This window comes from Amblyraja radiata, chromosome 19, assembly GCF_010909765.2.
Source record: "Amblyraja radiata isolate CabotCenter1 chromosome 19, sAmbRad1.1.pri, whole genome shotgun sequence".
Taxonomy (NCBI): domain Eukaryota; kingdom Metazoa; phylum Chordata; class Chondrichthyes; order Rajiformes; family Rajidae; genus Amblyraja; species Amblyraja radiata.
In genome coordinates, this window is record NC_045974.1 from 19,707,616 (window position 1) to 19,727,551 (window position 19,936).

A 19,936-nucleotide genomic window follows, 5' to 3' on the forward strand; every position below is an offset into this window, starting at 1 on the left:
CGGAGTTTGGTGAACTTTGGTTGAGGATCTAGGAGGAGATTAAACATACTGATAGTGTTGGGTTAGTGGTATTTGGGGGGGGGGTATTCGGGACTGGAGTGGAGAGGCGGTGGGGGGGGTGGGGTGTGGAGGGGGGGGGGGGGTGTGGGGGGGGGGGGGGGGGAGGAGGAAGGAACAGCGGAGGGAGACCTAAGTGCCAGCACCGTCCAGATGGGCCGAGTGGGCGGCAGAGGGCCATCAGCGCATCTCCACCCTGGGAATGACCGCGCTCCGCCCGCCGCCCCCCGGCTCCGGGTAGCTAGGAAATTCTCGGCACAAAAGCGGGCGTAGAGACAGCGAGCGGGAGCACGGGGTGGGATAGGACTGGGGGGTGGGGGTGGGACAGGGGGGGGGGGGGGATGGAGTGGGGGACGAGAAGGGAGAGGGGGGACAGAAGAGGGATGGGGCAGGAGAAGAGGGGGAGGGGAGGGGGCAGGAGAACAGGGTGGGGGGGGCAGGAGAAGAGGGTGGGGGCAGGAGAAGAGGGGGCAGGAGAAGAAGGGGGGGGGGGGCAGGAGGGAGCTCCAGAACCCCCCTCACCCGGCGCAGGCCCACGGACACACCGACCTGTACACTCCATGTCCGGCCCGTCCAGCAGCGCGCAGTTCATGCTCGGCGGCGGCGGTGGCGGCAGCTCACGGGGCCAGGGAGCCGGCAGACATTCGCCCGGTTCCCTGGGAACACGCGGGGTTTTATAGCGCTCCCACGGGCAGCCTGTCATTGATAGGTCGGCTGCGCTGAATGGCAGCTCGGCAGATGCCCACACTGCCCGCCACTCGGGTCCATTGTCATGGTACTTTGAATAAGAAAAGCGTCGGATCGGCGCGGCGCGCCCGGCCCCTTTCACCGGAGCCCAGCAACTCTACACTTTATTTATTTCAACTCTGTACGCCGCTCCCGTTCGCTTATTCGTGAAAAGTGTCCATACAGGCGGTCCAAAACTGTTTAAAACTAATCTCAGTCCAGCGCCAACTTGGGGGCCCCACAACCTGACCCCCCCCCCCCCCCCCACCCCACCCCCTTGCAACCTGTATCTTTCCGTTAACTTTTGATCGCTGCGGGTTTAGAAGTTGACTTTATTTGGAGGCGGTTTTCGAGCGGGCGGCGGGGACCCGGGGCCGGGGAAGCTCTAGAAACGCGCGGCGCGAGTGAAAGAGTTTGTGCAAAGTGTTGATGCGGAGAGTGGTGGTGATTAGAATATGAATGAAGCGGGCGGAGAGGGGGAGAGTGAGTGTGTGTGTGTGTGTGAGAGAGAGAGAAAGAGAGAGAGAGAGAGAGAGAGGGAGAGAGGAAGGATTAGGTCTTCAGAGACCATGGACAGCACTCAGCGCCTGTCCCACGCCGGCGCCGCCCCGCACATGTGGCCGGCCAAAGGTACCGGTATGTGGGCAGCCCAGGACCGGTATCAGCCTCGAAACCCCCCGCCACCGTTCCAGGGTCCAATATCTCTCCCCCCCCCCCTCCTCCCCGTCCCCGTCCCCGTCCCCGCCCGCACCCCGGCCACTTCTCACGGCCGACCATCCGTAGGCTTCATGGGCCGCGCCGGTGATGGGATCTCCTTCGGTTTATACCGGGGCGCGGAGCCGGTGCACGTCCGTCCGTCCCCCAATCTTACCCCGGGCCGGGCGGCGATGGGGGATGAAACCGCATCAGCGGCCGCTGTCAGAAGGGGGATGGAGGGGGGGGGGGAGGGTCAGGAGCATGCGAGACCGTTCGGCCCCTCGTGGAGATCCCTGTCGGTGTCGACGCCCCGCCTCTCCACATCTCGGTTAATATCCGGAACTCGAGCACAAAGCACAAAGTGCTGGAGGAACTCAACGGGTCGGGCAGCATCTGTGGAGGGAAGGGAAAGGACAGTCCCAGCCCGAAACGTCACCTATTCCTTCCCTCCACAGATGCTGCCTGTCCCGCTGAGTTACTCCAGCACGATTTAGGGGCCTGTCTTCCTGCAGAATCACCTCTGGCGACTAGAAAGTGTAAAGTAAGTTCAACTGGAATTCTGCTGATGAAAAAAGGGCTATCGAGTGCAGGTTGGTGGTGTTGTGGGACGTCAAATCATTGTAGGAGGCGCACTACGAGCTGACAGAGGGACAGAGGGACATCGGTCGGTGAACAAGTTCAGAGATCGCTGATGGTGTCAGCGCGGGTGGAGAGGGTGGTGGAGAAGGCGTGTGTGTAGCTGCAGGCCTTCAGTACTCAGGGCGTAGTGTATTGGAGCAGGTACATTGTGACACAGCTTCACACGGGGCCACAGGGGAGTGTTATATGTGCAGGTCTGGTCGCCACAACAGACTGTATCCGCGCTGTAAGACTTCATGAGAGGCCCGCAGCCAACTCACCAGGACGTTGAAGATTTGAAGAGACACTGGGTTTGTTTGTGGAAACAAGGAGCTGCAGGCGCTAGTTAATACACAAAAGGACACAAAGTGCTGGAGTAACTCAGCGGGTTCAGGCAGCGTCAATGGAGAACATGTGAAAGTGACGTTACGGGTCGATGTCGGGTCTGAAGAAGGTCCTTGACTCGAAATGTCACCTGTCCATGTTCTCCAGAGACGCTGCCTGACCCGCTGAGTTACTTCAGCACTTTGTGCCGTTTTGTGACTGGATTTATTTCCCTTGTGGAGTAGACTTGAGACAGACCGGTGGGAGGTGGACATGGATAGAAAGCCAGGAGTGAAGTTGTCCTCAAAACTGGCAGTGTATTGCTATCTGTTGATTGTTGTTACCGAGATACAGTGGAATACTTTGTATGCGCGCTATGCTTAGACATGATTCAAGATAGACACAAAATGCTGGAGTAACTCAGACCGAAGAAGAAGGGTCTCGACCCGAAACGTTACCCATTCCTTCTATCCACAGATGCTGCCTGCCCCGCTGGATTACGCCAGCATTTTGTTCCCGCCATTCTCGGGATGGCGGGACAGTCATATGTTGAAAGGATGGAGCGATTGGGCTTGTATACACTGGAATTTAGAAGGATGAGAGGCGGTCTTATTGAAACATATAAGATTATTAAGGGATTGTACACGCGGCTAGAGGCAGGAAACGTGTTCCCGATATTGGGGGAGTCCAGAACCAGGGGCCACAGTTTAAGAATAAGGGGTAGGCCATTTAGAACGGAGATGAGGAAAAACGTTTTCACCCAGAGAGTTGTGAATTTGTGGAATTCTCTGCCTCGGAATGCAGTGGGGGGCGATTCTTGGATGCTTTCAAGAGACAGTTAGATAGAGCTCTTAAAGATAGCGGAGTTAAGGGACATGGGGAGAAGGCAGGAACGGGGTACTGATTGTGGATGATCAGCCATGGTCACATTGAATGCACCTATGGTCTATGTATCTATGTGTTTATCTTCGCTGTAAATCAGCATCTGCAGTTCCTTCTTACACATGAGTACATTCAAACCGTGCACCGGTACAACAGGTAGAAAAGGGTGCAGGATATAGTGTTGCAGCGTTATAGCATTACAACTGGAGAGAGAAGGGTTTACATGAGCTCCATCTTTCCACGTTCGGGCTCTGCCAGAGATCTTGCGGCTGAAAAGTCACCTTCGGGCAGCTGTTGGCGGTTGGACCGTGATAGATCATGTGAGTCTTTCCCAGGTTCTTAACGTCTGGTCTTCACAGGCCTGGTCACCACACATGTGGGATTCAACTCAATGGACCTCTGGCCTTGTGCTAACACTATATTCTGCTATCTGGTTAGTTTTTTTATACTTGTGTATGACTGGATAGCACACACAGTGTTCCAATGTATCTCAATATAAACCAATATCAATTGTGCAAGAGGCGGTCCGTAGTGTTCCGATGCTGGCGTGGGATTAGGGTTGTGCGGGTCGGTTCAAGAAGCTGATGGCTGGAGGTCAGTAGCCGTTCCTGAACCTGGCGGTGTGGGACTTCGGGCTGCTGTACCTCCTGCCCGGCGATAGCAGTGAGAAGAGGGCACGGCCCGGTTGGTGGGAATCCTTGATGAGAGATGCCGCCTTCTTGAGGCAGCGCCTGGTGTAGATGCTCTCGATGTTGGGGAGGGCTGTGCATGTGATGGACCAGGCTGTGTCGACCACTGTCTGCAGCCTCTTGCGTTCCTGTGCGTTGTAATTGCCGTACCAGGACATGATGTAACCAGCCAGGATACTTTCTACAGTGGGTCTGTGGAGGTTTGTTACAGTATTCAGTGGCATGCTGAATCTCCCTAAACTTCAAACAAAGTAGACAAGCTAACACGCCTTCCTTCATGATGATATCCGTGTGCGGGACCAAGACGGGTCATACGTGTGTCAGGCCTAGGGTGGGTCATACGTGCTGGGCTCAGGATGGGTCAAAAATATCCAGGGTCCAGGGTGGGTCAGGGTTGTAGGTTAATTGGCTTGATAAAAATGTAAAATTGTCCAAGTTGGCGATATGCAGAGTACTGCCCTGCCGACTACAACATTCAGAAGGTTCAGAAGTATCCGGAGCCCGGGATGGGTCATATGTGTGTGTGTGTGGGGACCAAGGTGGGACATACGTGAGGTTAATGCCCAGGAATGTGAAGCTGCCAACACTCTCCACCGCCGACCCACCAATGAAAAGTGACTCGTGCTCTCTCTCTCCCACACCTTCCCCGTTCTGAAGTCAATGACCAGTTCGTTGGTCTTGTTGGCGGTGAGTGAGTGAGAGGTTGATGTTGCGGCACCACTCAGCCTGGGGTTCTGTCTCTCTCCTGTGCGCTGAATTATCACCACCCATGATCTTGCTGACCACAGGGGTATCATCGGCTAAAGCTATAGCCAGCAATGGAGCTGTGCTGAGCCACACACATGCAGTCGACTGCAGAATGAATATGCAGACAATTCTATACAATCAAGCCAACTTTGGAAAATCGTAATTTGACATTGCAATCTTCTTCTTCTTGCGTATGGCGTGCACAGCCTAAAGTTGTAGGATAACTTGTTCTATTTGATCTTACTTGATTGTGCAAGCCAGGTTGATTGCATTCGTCGAAACAGGGCAGACCACGTGAAGGTAGCAATCTCCCACCCCATTGCAATGTTCTCATACCCTTTAACACCAGATATGAGTCTGATCTCCGGGTTTATCATTCTTCTGTTGTTTTATATATTCTTATTTAGATGATACTAATTTTAATCATGTTAATTTTCTCCAAATATCCAGAATATTCTACAAAAGATGCAGTCATCTTTTATCCTTGCAGTTTTTCTGTCTACATTTAGTACATTTGCCACATGCCACACTGCCTCGCCACCTATTGATGTAACAATTGTAGTGCTGCTTCAAGAGTGATTTATCGTCATATGTGCTGAAACGGAACAATGATATTCTAAGATAGACACAAAATGCTGGAGTAACTCAGCAGGCAGCATCTCTGGAGAGAAATAGGTGATGTTTTGGGTCGAGACCTTTCTTCAGACCCAATCCTGTGCTCAGTCTGATGAAGGGTTTCATAAGGAATAGTAGAATTAGGCCATTCGGCCCATCAAGTCTACTCCATAATTCAATCATGGATGATCTATCGCTCCCTCCAAACCCCATTCTCCTGCCTTCTCCCCATAACCTCCGACACCTGTACTAATCAACTCATCACGTATTCCTTTTCTCCAGTGTTGCTGCCTGTCCCGCTGAATTAGTCTATCTTTGGTGTAAACCAGTGTCTGCAGTCACTACCTACACAGCTCAGCTCAGCTAGGCAGCTTGCCGGGCCCAGATAAGTTGGGCCAAAGTCTGTGTGGGGTTTCCTCCCATCTCCCAAAGACTTGCTGTATGGTTGGTGACTTGGCCTCTGCAAGTTGCCCCGAGTGTGGGTGAACGGTGGATTTGGTGAGAAAGTGTGAAAAATAGTAATCAATCGACTAATCAGCTCTTCGCTTGGAGCTGGAAAGAGTTTTGAAATGATAAGAACAGGCCCAAGATGCTGGAGTAACTCTGCGGGTCAAGCAGCATCTCTGGAGAACTTGGATAGGTGACGTTTCGGGTCAGGACCCTTCTTTAGACTTTGGATCAGGACCCGAAACATCACCTACCCATGTTCTCCGTCTATGTTGCCTGACCCGCTGAGTTACTCCAGCACTTTGTGTCTTCTTTTGTGAACCAGCATCTGCAGTTCTTTGTTCCTACCGTGAGAATACGAGGTTGTGTTGCGAAGGGTTTCCCACCGCGACGGCCATTGCTCTTCCAATTGGTTGGGTTTCCCCTCACACGGAGGTACAGATGGTTTGTGGGCTCCCCGACCCATTCATCGAGGGAGGTGTTGGGGGCACGACGACACAGGCTCCACATGCCAAGGATCTCTCTGGCTTTCACCCAGAGGCGCGACCACAGACAGAGTCCGCCACTGCCCAACTGAAATGTTGCTCAAGGCAAGGTTTATTTAAAAAAAATGTAATTGGGTCATTCATGGCATACAGAAAAAAATAATATGCCTTCACATTCAATACTGCACAGATACAAACGTTAAATTAAACATCTGGATCGTGGTGTGATCCAATCTGGGCCACTTTGTGGCTCTCGGTACAGTCCAGTAACTGGGGGGGGTTGCAGCTGCCTGTCTTTCCTTGTTTGATGGTAAAGCTAATATCGATGAGCAAACACGGGATCCTGAACAAACTGCCGCGCTCGGCACCAGGGAGCCGGCCATCCAGAGTGAGTGTCCATGGATTGTCTCAGCCTGTCAATCACCCCCGCGGGCTCTCCCTCCAGCTCAGGCTGAGCTGAAGGAGCAGACATCAGTCAGGCAGTGGCATCGCGGATGGTGCTGCCACCTAAACCACTTGAGCCTTCCCAGTGTACTGGGATGGGCTACAGTCATTCTACTGGGAATGGGCATTACTCATTGTACTGGGTTGGGCATGTCCGTGTACTGAGCATCAATGGGCATCTCTCGTACTGAGCACCAGCTATTATACTGGCACTGGACATCAGTGTACAGGGCACCAGCGATTGTACTGTGACTGGGTATCAGTTACTGGGCATCGGTCATCAATGGGCATCACTCGTTGTAGCGTGCCAGTTTCAGCCGGGGCACAATGTTCATCGACTGGAGCTCCTGAAACAGCAGCTTGCAGGCGTACGGGATGCGCAGGGACGAGACATGGCAGGAAGATTTGCAGTAATGGCACCTGGAATGGCAAAGCAGTCGTCAGTCACCGGACTAATGCCCCCAGTCACCCTCACCCTCCTCCCCAGGCTATTCCCCCCCCCACCAGACTAAGCAACCCCCCACTCCCTTTTTCCCCAGGTCCTTCCCGCAGCTTTTTCCCCTCCCCTCTCTCTACGGCTGGTTCTCACGCCGAGACCGGCCCCCTGTTCTGCCCACGCCAGGCCCACCAACCCGCTGCCCTCCCCTCCTGCTCCCATACCTGCTGATGCTGCAGGCTTCTCGCCCCCAACTCTCTGCACAAAGCCTCAGCCCACCATTGCGTTCACTTCCAATGGGCCACACGTACGCTGCCCCTTGAGCTGAAGGTTCTCACTGTCAGCCCATCTCCATAACCCTCTCTGTCCAGCAACTCCTTTGATTGTCCACTGTTCATTGCTGCGGTTTCGACCAGGTTAGCGATGATGACTATGGGTAAGTATCGGCAAACACTCTTCAACCCACAGCCCAGGGATCTCTCCCCACAGTGACTTTAGACCGTAGAGATATACAGCCTGGGAACAGACCTTTCGGCCGACTGAGTCCATGCTGACCAGCGATCACCCGTGCACTGGCACAGTTCTAAACACTAGGGACAATTTACAGAGGCCAGTTGCTAATTATCCAATCTACAAATCTGCACCTCTTCAGGATGTTGGAGGAAACTGGAGAAAACCAATGCGGTCACAGGAAGAACATGCAAACTCCATACAGGCAGCACCTGAGGTCAGGCTCGAACCCGAGTCTCTGGCTCTGTAAGGCAGAAACTCTACCGTTGTGCCACTGCGCCACCCAGTGAGTGGGCAGCCCGACCAAGTATCGGCCTGCAGCCTTGCCCACATCGCAGCCCCCCCCCCCACCCCTATGACAGAGAGCTGCCCCGTGAACCTCAGCGACAGTGAACGGCTCCACAACTACGGGCAGTCCCAGCACAAGGACTCACCAGCCAGAGTATCCCAGGAGCCCACACAGCCCACAGACGTCCACCTCAAAGGCATCGCTGGAGATCATCAGCCGCTCCAGCAGCATCATGCTGGCTCCGTAACCGATCAGACAGTCCCGCTCCATCTCACCCAGGCGCAAGCCTCCGTCACGAGATCGCCCCTCGGTCGGCTGCCTGTGGGATCGAGGGAGCAGAACCCGTTAAAGCCTTTCCCCCCCCCAGTCATCCCTTCTTCTCCCCTCTCCCGCCAGTCAGAAGAAACAAAAGCTTGAAAGCACGTCGCACCAGATTCAGGAACAGCTGGCCTCCCTCCCCACTGTTATCAGACTGCTGAATGGTCATAGGGTGCAGACCCGATCTCCCAACCTACCCCACTGAGGGTACTGGAGTTTTTCCCTGTAACTGTAACACTATATTCCACACTCTGGTATTGTTCTGTTTCCACTACCTGTTGTACTTGTTTGTGGCTTAACTGTACTCAAGTGCAGTATGATTTGACAGGACAGCATGCAAAGAAAGTTTTCACTGTATCTCGGTTCAGGTGACAATAATAAACAAATACCAAAGGAGTATGAAACTTGGCAGATAACTTGAAAAGTCTTATCGAGTTGTCCAATGGTGGGAACCTTGCATGAATTGACAGCCTGCACCCTACGTATTACTCCATGATGCTTTCACATTGTCTGATCCTGACAACAGTTGTAAACAGACCATTCAACACCACTGGACCCGACCTGATCGTTATATCTGCCTCTTTATTCCCAACCTCTGCTCTCATCAAAGGCTCAGGATCGATTGAAATTCCCAAGAGCGAGATTCACGGCACCCAGTAGGTGGGAGGTTTTGGAAGCTGAGATACAGGAGCAGAGGCCACTCGGCCTATGGAGCCTGTTCCACCGTCAGTAAGGTCATGGCTGGGCAAACACTGGCCTCAGCACCACCCTCTCCCCATGCCTCCAATTCCAGAATAAGTTTAAAGATTTGTTAATCCCCACCTTGAATATAATCAATGACTCTACCTCGACAGCTTTCGGATAGAGAATTCTAGAAATGTCCCACCTTTTGACAGACTATATTACACTATATTCTGCTCTCTTGGTATTTTACTATTTGCACTATCTGTTATATTAGTGAATGGCTTGATAGTATTCATATTTGGTATGATTTGACTAGATAGCAAACAAATAAAAATGTCCACTTTATCGTGGTATCGGGTTATTATTGTGACAATAATAGCCCGATACCAATACTAAGTAATTCTTCCTTATCGCCGTTATAAATGCACGAACCATTTATATTCTATGCAGCTTTTATCATTCCACTTGCAATAATAGAATAGGAAAGGTTTAGTGGGATATAGGCCAAATGCTGGCTTAATGGGACTAGTGTAGATGGGCATCAAGGTTGGCATGAGCAAGTTGTGCCAAAGGCCTGTTTCCACACTGTGTGACTAAAATCCAACATTCCATTGGCCTTCTTAATTCCTCGCTGTAATGCCATGCTAATGTTTTATGAATCATGTTCCAACAGCAGGTACATGTGGAGCAGGTCAGGCAGGTGTGGGATGATTTGACTGGATCACACCTGGTGTGTGTTCATCTCTGGCCTTTGTCCATCCATCTGCCTATCAAGCCCAAGCCCTTGCTTGTGTCCACCTATGACCTGCCATGCTTTGTCCTACCCCTCCGCTTTTCCAGCTTCCTCTCTTCCCCACCCCTGAAATCCATCTGAAGAAAGGCCCCGACACGAGACGTTGCCTATCCATGTTCTCTTGAGATGCCGCCTGACCCGCTGAGTTACTCCAGCACTTTGTGTATTTTTTTTGGTAAACCAGCATCTGCATGTGTTTTATTTCTGCAAATGATCCAACCGGCGACCCATCAAATGGAGGTGGGAGGGGTGGGCGGTCTAAATCTGGGGACCAGCAGGACAAGGAAGGCAGTGAAGGTAAAGGAAGTGAGTGCTCACCGTGTGAGGACTGCCCGCGGACCCCGGGCACGTGCATGCATCTTATCCAGGACCATGTGCTTCAGCTTCTGGTAGTACACCGGACCAAAGTAGATGTACGCCTCCAGGGGCTCCCTGCAAGGCAGAACAGAATGTGTCCGTGAGTGTAGATTAGTGAGGCTTGTGAACATAGAACCATAGAAACATAGAAAATAGGTGCAGAAGGAGGCCATTCGGCCCTTCGAGCCAGCACCGCCATTTATTGTGACCATGGCTGATCGTCCCCTATCAATAACCCGTGCCTGCCTTCTCCCCATATCCCTTGACTCCACTAGCCCCTAGAGCTCTATCTAACTCTCTCTTAAATCCATCCAGTGATTTGGCCTCCACTGCCCTCTGTGGCAGGGAATTCCATAAATTCACAACTCTCTGGGTGAAAAAGATTTTTCTCACCTTAGTCTTAAATGACTTCCCCTTTATTCTAAGACTGTGGCCCCTGGTTCTGGACTCGCCCAACATTGGGAACATTTTTCCTGCATCTAGCTTGTCCAGTCCTTTTATAATTTTATATGTTTCTATAAGACCCCCCCCCCCTCATCTTTCTAAACTCCAGTGAATACAAGCCTAGTCTTTTCAATCTTTCCTCATATGACAGACCCGCCATCCCAGGGATCAATCTGGTGAACCTACGCTGCACTGCCTCAATCACAACGATGTCCTTCCTCAAATTAGGAGACCAAAACTGTACACAATACTCCAGATGAGGTGGGAGAGGCTGAGGCTGAGATGCCAGGGCCCAGGTGTGGAGACTCGGACACCTCAACCTGCATCAATATCCCCGGCACCTGCGGCCATCTGGCAGCGTGGCCTCACACTCAGCCACCACTCATTCACTGTGAACTCTGCCCATCACAGCCCTCCTCAGTCGCTCAGTTAGAAGCCCCTAGAAACATTTACTCAGGTCCTCTCCTTCCGATGCCCCCAGCCCAAGTATTTTTCCTCTCCTCCACCCACTCATGCACGCACTCCCTCCACTGTTCTCCCCTGCCCACCATCCCTCCCTTATTTGGTTCCACACTTCCTTTCCCCACAGACTGCACCATCTGCAGCATTTTATTCTCTCCACCCATCTCCTACCAAACGCTGTCGCCAGCTTTCGACTTTGGAGAAATAGCGTAGAAACGGGTCGTTTCAGTCCACACCAACCAGCAACACTGGTTCTATCCTACACACTAGGGACAATTTATGACTTAATGAAACCAATGAATCTGTACTCTTTGGAGTGTGTGAGGAATTCGAAGCATCAGGATAAAAATCCACGTGGTCACAGAGAGAACGTACAAACTCCATACCAACTGCACCCATAGTCAGGATCGAACCCAGGTCTCTGGCGTTGTGAGGCAGCAGCTCTACCCGCTGCATCACTGTGCCGCTCCATCCTTCCCTCGCCCACCTGGCTCCATCTGCTAGTCAGTCTCCCCTCACCTGGATCTGCCTTTTGTAACCAGCTCCTTCCCCACCCTCCCACCTCCAGCTATTGCCCCTCCATTCTTTCAGTCCAAGGGAAGGGGCTCAACCCAGAACATATGTTCATAAGTTCTAGGAGCACAATTAGGCCATTCGGCCCATCAAGTTTATTCTGCCATTCAATCTGCTGATCTTTCTTTCCCTCCTAACCCCATTCTCCTGCCTTCTCCCCATAACCCCTGACATCCCTTACTAATCAAAAATCTGCCAAACTCCACCTTAAAAATATCCATTGACTTGACATCCACAGCCGTCTGTGGCGATGAATTCCACAGATTCACCACCTCTGACTAAAGAAATTTACCGTATCACATTGTTTCCCGTATCACGCCCACCACACCCCTGATGCATGTTGCGTCTGCCCCAGCTTTGCCCCGCTTGGTGACGTGGGCCAGGGTTCACCAGCCTCACTGCTCCTACCCGGTGATTCCGGAGGTGACGTAGTCCTTGCCCAGGTAGTTGTAACCGTGGCGGATCAGGTCCTCGCACACGTCCTGCACTTTGCTCCCTCCAAAGGCGGTGCCGTAGTGGAAGCGGCCGTCCAGGACCCCGGCTTTCCCAGCCAGCAGCTCGATCAGCTTCCCAACCTGCGGGGACCAGGAGACAAGGGTCAGACCAGCAAGTCCTGGGAAAGTGTCAGAGGGTGATGAATCCATGGAATTAATTTGCACAGACAGCTGTGGAGACCAAGTCAATGGAGATTTTTAAGGAGGAGATTGACAGATTCTTTATTAGTAAAGGTATCAGGGGTTAGGGGAAGAAGGCAGGAGAATGGGGTTATTGCAGGAGAATTGCAGATGACACAAAGCTGGGTGGCAGAGTGAACTGTGAGGAGGATGCTATGAGAATGCAGGGTGACTTGGACAGGTTGGGTGAGTGGGCAGAAGCATGGCAGATGCAGTTTAATGTGGATAAAGGTGAGGTTATCCACTTTGGTAGCAAAAACAGGAAGGCAGATTACTATCTAAATGGTGTCAAGTTGGGAAAAGGGGAAGTACAATGGGAGGTACACAAAAATGCTGGAGAAACTCAGCGGGTGCAGCAGCATCTATGGAGCGAAGGAAATAGGTAACGTTTCGGGCCGAAACCCTTCTTCAGACTGATAGGGGGTGGCGGGGAGAAGGAAGGAAAAAGGAGGAGGAGGAGCCCGAGGGCTGGGGGATGGGAGGAGACAGCTCGAGGGCTAAGGAAGGGTAACAGACAGCAAGGGCTAACAAAATTGGGAGAATTCAATGTTCATGCCCGCCGGATACAGGCTCCCCAAGCGGACGGAATACGAGGTGCTGTTCCTCCAATTTCCGGTGTTGCTCACTCTGGCAATGGAGGAGACCCAGGACAGAGAGGTCGGATTGGGAATGGGAGGGGGAGTTGAAGTGCTGAGCCACCGGGAGGTCAGGTAGGTTCTTGCGGACCGAGCTGAGGTGTTTGGCGAGTACAATGGGATCTGGAGGTCCTTGTTCATCAGTCAACGAGAGTAAGCATGCAGGTACAGCAGGCAGCGAAGAAAGCGAATGGCATGTTGGCCTTTAAAACAAGAGAAGTTGAGTATAGGAGCAAAGATGTCCTTCTGCAGTTGTATAGGGCCCTAATGAGACCACACCTGGAATATTGTGGGCAGTTTTGGTCCCCTAATTTGAGGAAGGACATTATTACTATTGAGGGAGTGCAGCGTAGGTTTACAAGGTTAATTCCCGGGATGGCGGGACTGTCATATGCTGAGAGAATGGAGTGGCTGGGCTTGTATACTCTGGAGTTTAGAAGGATGAGAGGGCATCTTATTGAAACATAAGATTATTAAGTGTTTGGTCACGCGAGAGGCAGGAAACACGATGTTGGGGGAGTCCGGTACCAGGGGCCACAGTTTAATAATAAGGGGTAAGCCATTTTGAACGGAGACGAGGAAACACTTTTTCTCACAGTTGTGAGTCTGTGGAATTCTCTGCCTCAGAGGGCGGTGGAGGCCGGTTCTCTGGATACTTTCAAGAGATAGGGCTCCTAAAGATAGCGGAGTCAGGGGATATGGGGAGCAGGCGTACTGGGGTACTGATTGGGGATGATCAGCCACGATCACATTGAATGGCGGTGCTGGCTCGAAAGACCGAATGGCCAATTCCTGCACATATTGTCTATTGACTAACGGAGAGATAGATCATAAATGATTGAATGGTGGCGTAGACTTGATGGGCCGAATGTCCTAATTCTGCTCCTATCGCTTATGAACATGAACTATAACAATATTTAAATATTTGCTGTATGACTCCATAACTCTACAGTTAGATTCTACAGTGGGATTCTGCTCGCGGTAACAGAGAACACGCAAGTCTGGCCTCACCGTCATCCGGGAGGGGTAACCGTGAGGATTCATGATGATATCGGGGCAGATTCCACTGTCACAGAAGGGCATGTCTTCCTGAGGTACAATTAAACCACAGACACCTAGGGCAGAGAGAAGGAGACATGGGAACATTGCTCGAGTAACAGACTCATTACCTGCTGATCCACCAGCCAAGCATTTGGAATCTAAAAGCTCACCACATTCATGGAAACTTTAATAGACCACAAGATTCACTGAGATACTTGCAATTGGCAACTCGGAGGGTCAGATGTCTACAGATCATCAAGGGTTATGCTCCTAATGGGCAGTGAACCAGATGCTAGGAATAGATCCAGACATCTAGAGCTCTCAGTAGTTTGAGGCTGGGTGTCAGTTTAACAAAAACCTAGAAATATGCAGACAGGACCCTGGGCTGTGACAGCAAATGCCTCCAATGCCAGAGAAACCTGGTTAACAAGATAACGGCATCTGGAAAAACCAGGGTCGACTGATCAATGTCGGCTTGGCCCCACAACACCCACATTGGAGAGTTGAGGAGCAGCAGAAGGCAGGGCTCAGAGCGAAGGTTTCACGGTGTAAGGAACCTCCCAATGTCTGAGGCAACACAGAGCCCAACGAAACCAACCTGCAGACGGACGTAGCCAGTTGTTCAAAGCCAGGAAAGAGCCATGAGGAACTCACGGCCAGGATAACAGATTATGTGTGGGAAGGAACTGCAGATGATGGTGTAAACCGAAGATATAGACACAAAAAGCTGGAGTAACTCAGTGTGACAGGCAGCATCTCTGGAGAGAAGGAATGGGTGACGTTTCAGTTCGAGACCCTTCTTCAGACAGAGTTTTATAGTGGGGAGCTGCTAGAACAGCTGAATCACAGATAGTCAGCAGTAGGGAAGGATTACTAAAATATGGCAAAGAACACGGTGAAGTTTTCAGGGTTGGAAGATTTAACATCAAATCTTATGTTACCACACTCGCAATTCCAAAGTTCGTGAGGCCAAGGATGGAGCCTGGTTTACCCGCAGACTCTCACAAGTCTGGGTTAATTGTACTGCAGGCTCCACTTTAAACTGTTCCACTCTCACGGACATGTCTTATAGTGGGGGAGAGAACAGCTGTATCACAGGTATTGCCGCAGTCGGCAGGAAGGTACAGGGTCCCACTAAGATGGCTGTAAATTCTCACGGGCAGCTCTGGGGGCTGGGCACACAAGGAACGGCAGCTTAAAGGATCACAGACTAGACCTAACGGTTTGCTAGCCTTGAATTCTGATGTAACAGGTGACTACGCATCTTTCGCAAAACCGCAGCCAGACCTCGGTGATTTAATCAGGAAAAATGGTGAGCAGCAGCAGAGTGTGGAAACTGCTGCTGCTGGGGCCACAGAGGGCCAGTGTGTTGTTTGTTTTGTGTGAAAGGGAATGATAAAAGATGCATGAAATTGACACAAAAAGGCAGGAAAACAGAAAGAAGCAGGGGTGCTTGGTCAGAGGCAGCTCCAAGCCTTTGGTGAGCTGCATAACAATGGGACCTACATATCCAACACAGCTGTGGGTTTCATTAGATGAAGAGACTGGTGGACGAGAGTAAATAATTAACCTATTGTGGCCCAGTGAAAGTGCTGACGGGGCTAACCATATCTAAGGCCTTTCACTAACATTTTCTCCCCAATTTAATTGCGCATCTGTGTGGTTGCTCTGCGGATTGTATACATCACCGGTATTAAAATAAACCGTGTGACAACACGGCTGCAGCTTTTAGTGTTGGAAGATTTTGCATCAAAACTCATGATGTTACCCCACTCGCAATTCCAAAGCGCGGGAGGCGGAGGATGAAGCCAGTTTTCCCCGCAGACTCTCACGTGTCTGGGTTGAGTCTACTGCAGGTTTCACTTTAAACCGTTCCACTCTCACCGACATGCTTTTCCTCGGGGCCAATTATATTTCCCACTACATGCAGAAGCGTTAACTAAAGAGAGTGAATGCTAATTAATACATTAGAAAGATTAAAATACTCCTGGGGGCTGCTATTATAAAACAATTAGCGCGGAGACTCGAGATGCTGCAATGGGAGAATGGGTGAAGGGCCCCTTTGCAATACAGTTTGCTTTTACTGCTTCACTCCTGCTAGTGTTTGTGGGAGGCAATTATGTGCCATAAAATGGTAATGAAAACTGTTTTGCATACTTAATTAGGAGGTCAGGAGGTTACCAGTTCAGGTCTTGTATCTGAAAACATACACTGCGGGACATTTTACAGCCATCCATGCCTTTCACATTGGTCCATTCTGCAGAATGTATGAAATGTTCAAGAGGCTGTCTTTAAAAAAAAAAAGATTCTTCCAATCGGCACAAGTATTAATGTCAAAAGTGCAATTTTAAACTGATGGAATTATCCAGAGAGCAGCATTTCAAGGTACCATGTCCACGTGTTAATCCCCTCATCACTCTGGGTGTGGGATTCCTCAGGTTTGGCTGATTGGGTGATAATTAACGACATTGGGCGGAATTTACAAGCTGGGGGGGGGGGGGGGGGATAGGGAAGGGGGGGTCATCAGGAATCATGTTCCACTGCAACATGACCACAGGGACCAGATCCCATTCCCCTGGCTCGGAATGTCGGAAGAGTTTTTGCACTGTCCTTGTTTTATATATATTTTGTATTCTGAATAAAGTTTGTTTTTGGAAATAAAAATATCCCTCTGTCTCCGACAGTGGACCTGCCTCACCGCTGAGGGTGGCAAGTACACACAACCCCCCCCCCCCTCCCTCTCCTCACACATTCTGGATATATTGACTGGAAATTAGGGCACTGATATAAGAATCAGGAAGTCATGTTGCAGCTTTATAAACCTTTGATCGGGCCTCACTTAAATACGTGTAATTCTAGTTACCCCATTACAGATAGGATGTGGCTGAAGGATAGAATAGGCTGCAGAAGTAGTTTTCCTGAATGCTGCCTGGGTATGAGGGTATTAGCTGCAGGGAGTGGTTGGACAGACTTGGATTGTAATCTCTGGAGCGTCGGGCATTGAGGGGAGACCTGATAGAATGTTATAAAATGATGAGGGGCATAAGTAGGATAGACAGTCAGAACGTTTTTTTCCAGGGTGGAAATGTCAAAGACCAGAGGGGACAGCTTTGAGGTGAAAGGGCAAGTTTAAGGGTGATGTGTGCAGCATATATTTTTGTACAGATGGTGAGGTGAGTGCCTGGAACGCACTGACGTGGTGGTGGTGGAGGCAGATATGATCGTGGCATTTTAAAGGATTTTAGATAGGCACATTGATATGCTGGGAATGGAGGGATATCGATTATGTGCAGACAGAGGAAATTAGTTTAACCTGTTTTCATGTTTAGCAAAGACATTGTGGGCCGAAGGGCCTGTTCTGGTTCTGTACAGTTCTATGTCTTATGTTCTATGTAAATATAAAAGCCTCCAGTGTAGTTACTTTGTGGGTTGGAGTGTTGCAAATGAGCAGTTTTAATTTACAGCCAGTCATCGCAATAAAGCAAGTCTGGATGTGGACACCGGCGGCTGGAAGCGAGAACACATTCCATTCTCCAGCACAAGCATGGAGCGCGAGGAGGACCTTCAGCCCTCTGACCCTGTGCTATAATTCAAACAGACTAGCTGATCCAGTGCTATCTTCATCCACCCACTCTGCACTCTGTATCTCTGACCAACTAACAAAAATGTATCTATCTCAAACAAATCGATCCATCTAAGATCTGATTTCCTCTGCCTTTGTTGTACAGCCTGCCTCTTCTGCATTAGCTTCTGGAATGGAGGCCCACCCAAGGTTGGCACTTCCTGCATCTACTCTGCTGGGCCAATTTACCATTCAACACACTTTGAGTAGATCCCCACAATGTTGAGTATTACTCAGACTATAGGAAAGCACGTTTTTTCTATGCACGGCGACCACTGTCTTCGCCAGTGATGTCGCAGCACAAAAAATGAAGAAATGATTAAACTGTTCTTAGAATTTAACATCTTTAGACCTAGCGTTTTCCAGCTCAGGGTAGATATCTCCTTGTACGATCCAGAACTGAACAAAGTCACACCAGATGGTTTTCAGGTACGGCAATACTTTACTGAACTGTACACAAAAAAAAGAATTTGACTTTGCGTCTGTACTTGTGATAATAAAGAAACATTGACCATTGAGATGAGAACCCAACAACGCTCTGTACCATCGGAGACTTGATTCCTAACTTGACTTCCTACTTCCGATGGTGCCTGCCCTGACAATTCAGCATTCAAGGGGCAGAGATACCACAAAAAGCTGGGGTAACTCAGCGGGACAGGCAGCATCTCTAGAGAGAAGGAATGGGCGACGCTTCGAGTCAAGACCCTTCTTCAGACTAGCTAAGGGCCTGTCCCACTTTCACGACTTTTTCGGCGACTGCCGGCACCCATCATGGGTTGTTACAGGTTGCCGAAAACTTTCAACATGTTGAAAATCCAACGGCGACCAGAACAAGGTACGACTCTTTGGGCGACTACTCACGACCGTACAGGCTTCACCCCGTGACATGTCACCAGGGTGTCGCCTGTATGGTCGTGAGTAGTCTCCTCAATCGCCCAAAGAGTCGCAGCGTCTTTCTGGTCACCGCTGAATTTTCAACACGTTGAAAGTTTTTGCCGAACTGCAACGACCTATGACGGGTGCCGGCAGTCGCCGAAAAAGTTGCGTAAGTGGGACAGGCCCATTAGGGAAAAGGGAAACAAGAGATAAAGCCGATGATGTAGAGAGATAAAGAACAACGAATGAAAGATATACAAAAAAGTAACAATGATAAAGGAAATATTCATTGTTAGCCGTGTTGGATGAAAACGAGAAGCTGGTGTGACTTGGGTGGGGGGAGGATAGAGAGAGAGGGAATGCTGAGTTTACTTGAAGTTGGAGAAATCAATATTCATCCCACTGGGCTGTAAGCTGCCCAAACAAAATATGAGATGCTGTTCCTCCAATCCAAGGAGCAGAGTCGGAATGTGGATGTACTCCAGCTCACCTTTCTGCCCGTGCCGACTGCTGAACTTGTCTCCAATCTCCGGACTCCTTGTCTGTCTCAACAGAATCTTTATCAAGAATGCATCTTCTGAGTTTGAAGAGATCATCACCTTCTCAATATAGGAGTCCGTGGCTCCTTTGTAGCTGTCAATGTGAGCGACAACATGATTAATATTTGCACATCTCTGGCACATCAGTCAATTCAGGGGCACAAAGTGGGTGCAGTCAGAGTTACACAGTAGAAACAAAGAACCACTGATGCTGGTTTTCGCAAAAAGGCACAAAGTGATGGAGTAATTCACCTCTGGAGAACGTGGATAGGTGATGTTCCAGGATGGGGCCCTTCCAACCCATGTTCTCAGGAGATGCTGCATGACCCACTGAGTTATTCCAGCACTTTGTGTCCAGAATACGGTATGGAAACAGTCTCTTCAGCCCACCTTGCCCATTCTGACCATCATATACCAAACTTGGTCAGCATGGGCAAGGTGGTCAGAAGGGCCGGTTTTCGGACTGTACAGCTCTAGGATTCTATGAGGGCACATAGTTCTAATGGGGAGCCAAGGAAGAATTATATTACCCAGATGGTGTTGGAGTCTGGAACACACTGCCTGAGTGAGTGGTGGAGGCAGAGACTCTATAACACCATTTTAGAAGCAGCATCCATGATCTGGCACAATTATTAGTTTTACAGCTTCAGTTTTCGAGATACAGCGCAGAAACAGACACTTCGCCCCACCGAGACTGCACCGACCAACGATCACCCGTACTCTAGTTCTATCCTTCTCACTAGGAACAATTTACAGAAGCCAGTTAACCTACAAACCTGCATGCTTTTGTAATGTGAAGGAAACCAGAGCACCCAGGCGGTCACGAGGGGAATGTACAAACTACGTACAGACAGCACCCATATTCAGGATCAAACCCGGTCCCTGGCTTTTGAAATAGACATGCAGCACAAACACAGGCCCTTCAGCCCCACTCTTCCATGCCGACCATGATG

The 19,936-nt window shown here is 50.3% G+C and overlaps 2 protein-coding genes across 4 annotated transcripts in view; both read right to left on the reverse strand.

Annotated features, from left to right (window-relative positions):
* rfx4 (regulatory factor X4) overlaps positions 1-715 on the reverse strand; it is a 44,188-nt gene extending 43,473 nt beyond the window's left edge. For both annotated transcript variants that reach the window (XM_033037863.1, XM_033037862.1), the window contains exon 1: positions 607-715. In XM_033037863.1, coding sequence (XP_032893754.1) covers positions 607-649 — 43 coding nt within the window. In that variant the 5' untranslated portion in view covers positions 650-715. The remainder of the gene's footprint in view (positions 1-606) is intronic.
* A 5,665-nt stretch (positions 716-6,380) lies between these two features.
* polr3b (RNA polymerase III subunit B) overlaps positions 6,381-19,936 on the reverse strand; it is a 55,981-nt gene continuing 42,425 nt past the window's right edge. Inside the window, exons 23-28 of one of the 2 annotated variants that reach the window (XM_033037864.1) lie at positions 18,935-19,077; positions 13,917-14,020; positions 12,005-12,171; positions 10,079-10,192; positions 8,111-8,284; positions 6,381-7,150 (exon numbers count right to left, since the gene is read on the reverse strand). In XM_033037864.1, coding sequence (XP_032893755.1) covers positions 7,021-7,150; positions 8,111-8,284; positions 10,079-10,192; positions 12,005-12,171; positions 13,917-14,020; positions 18,935-19,077 — 832 coding nt within the window. In that variant the 3' untranslated portion in view covers positions 6,381-7,020. The remainder of the gene's footprint in view (positions 7,151-8,110; positions 8,285-10,078; positions 10,193-12,004; positions 12,172-13,916; positions 14,021-18,934; positions 19,078-19,936) is intronic. The other variant, XM_033037865.1, reaches the window with a different exon arrangement.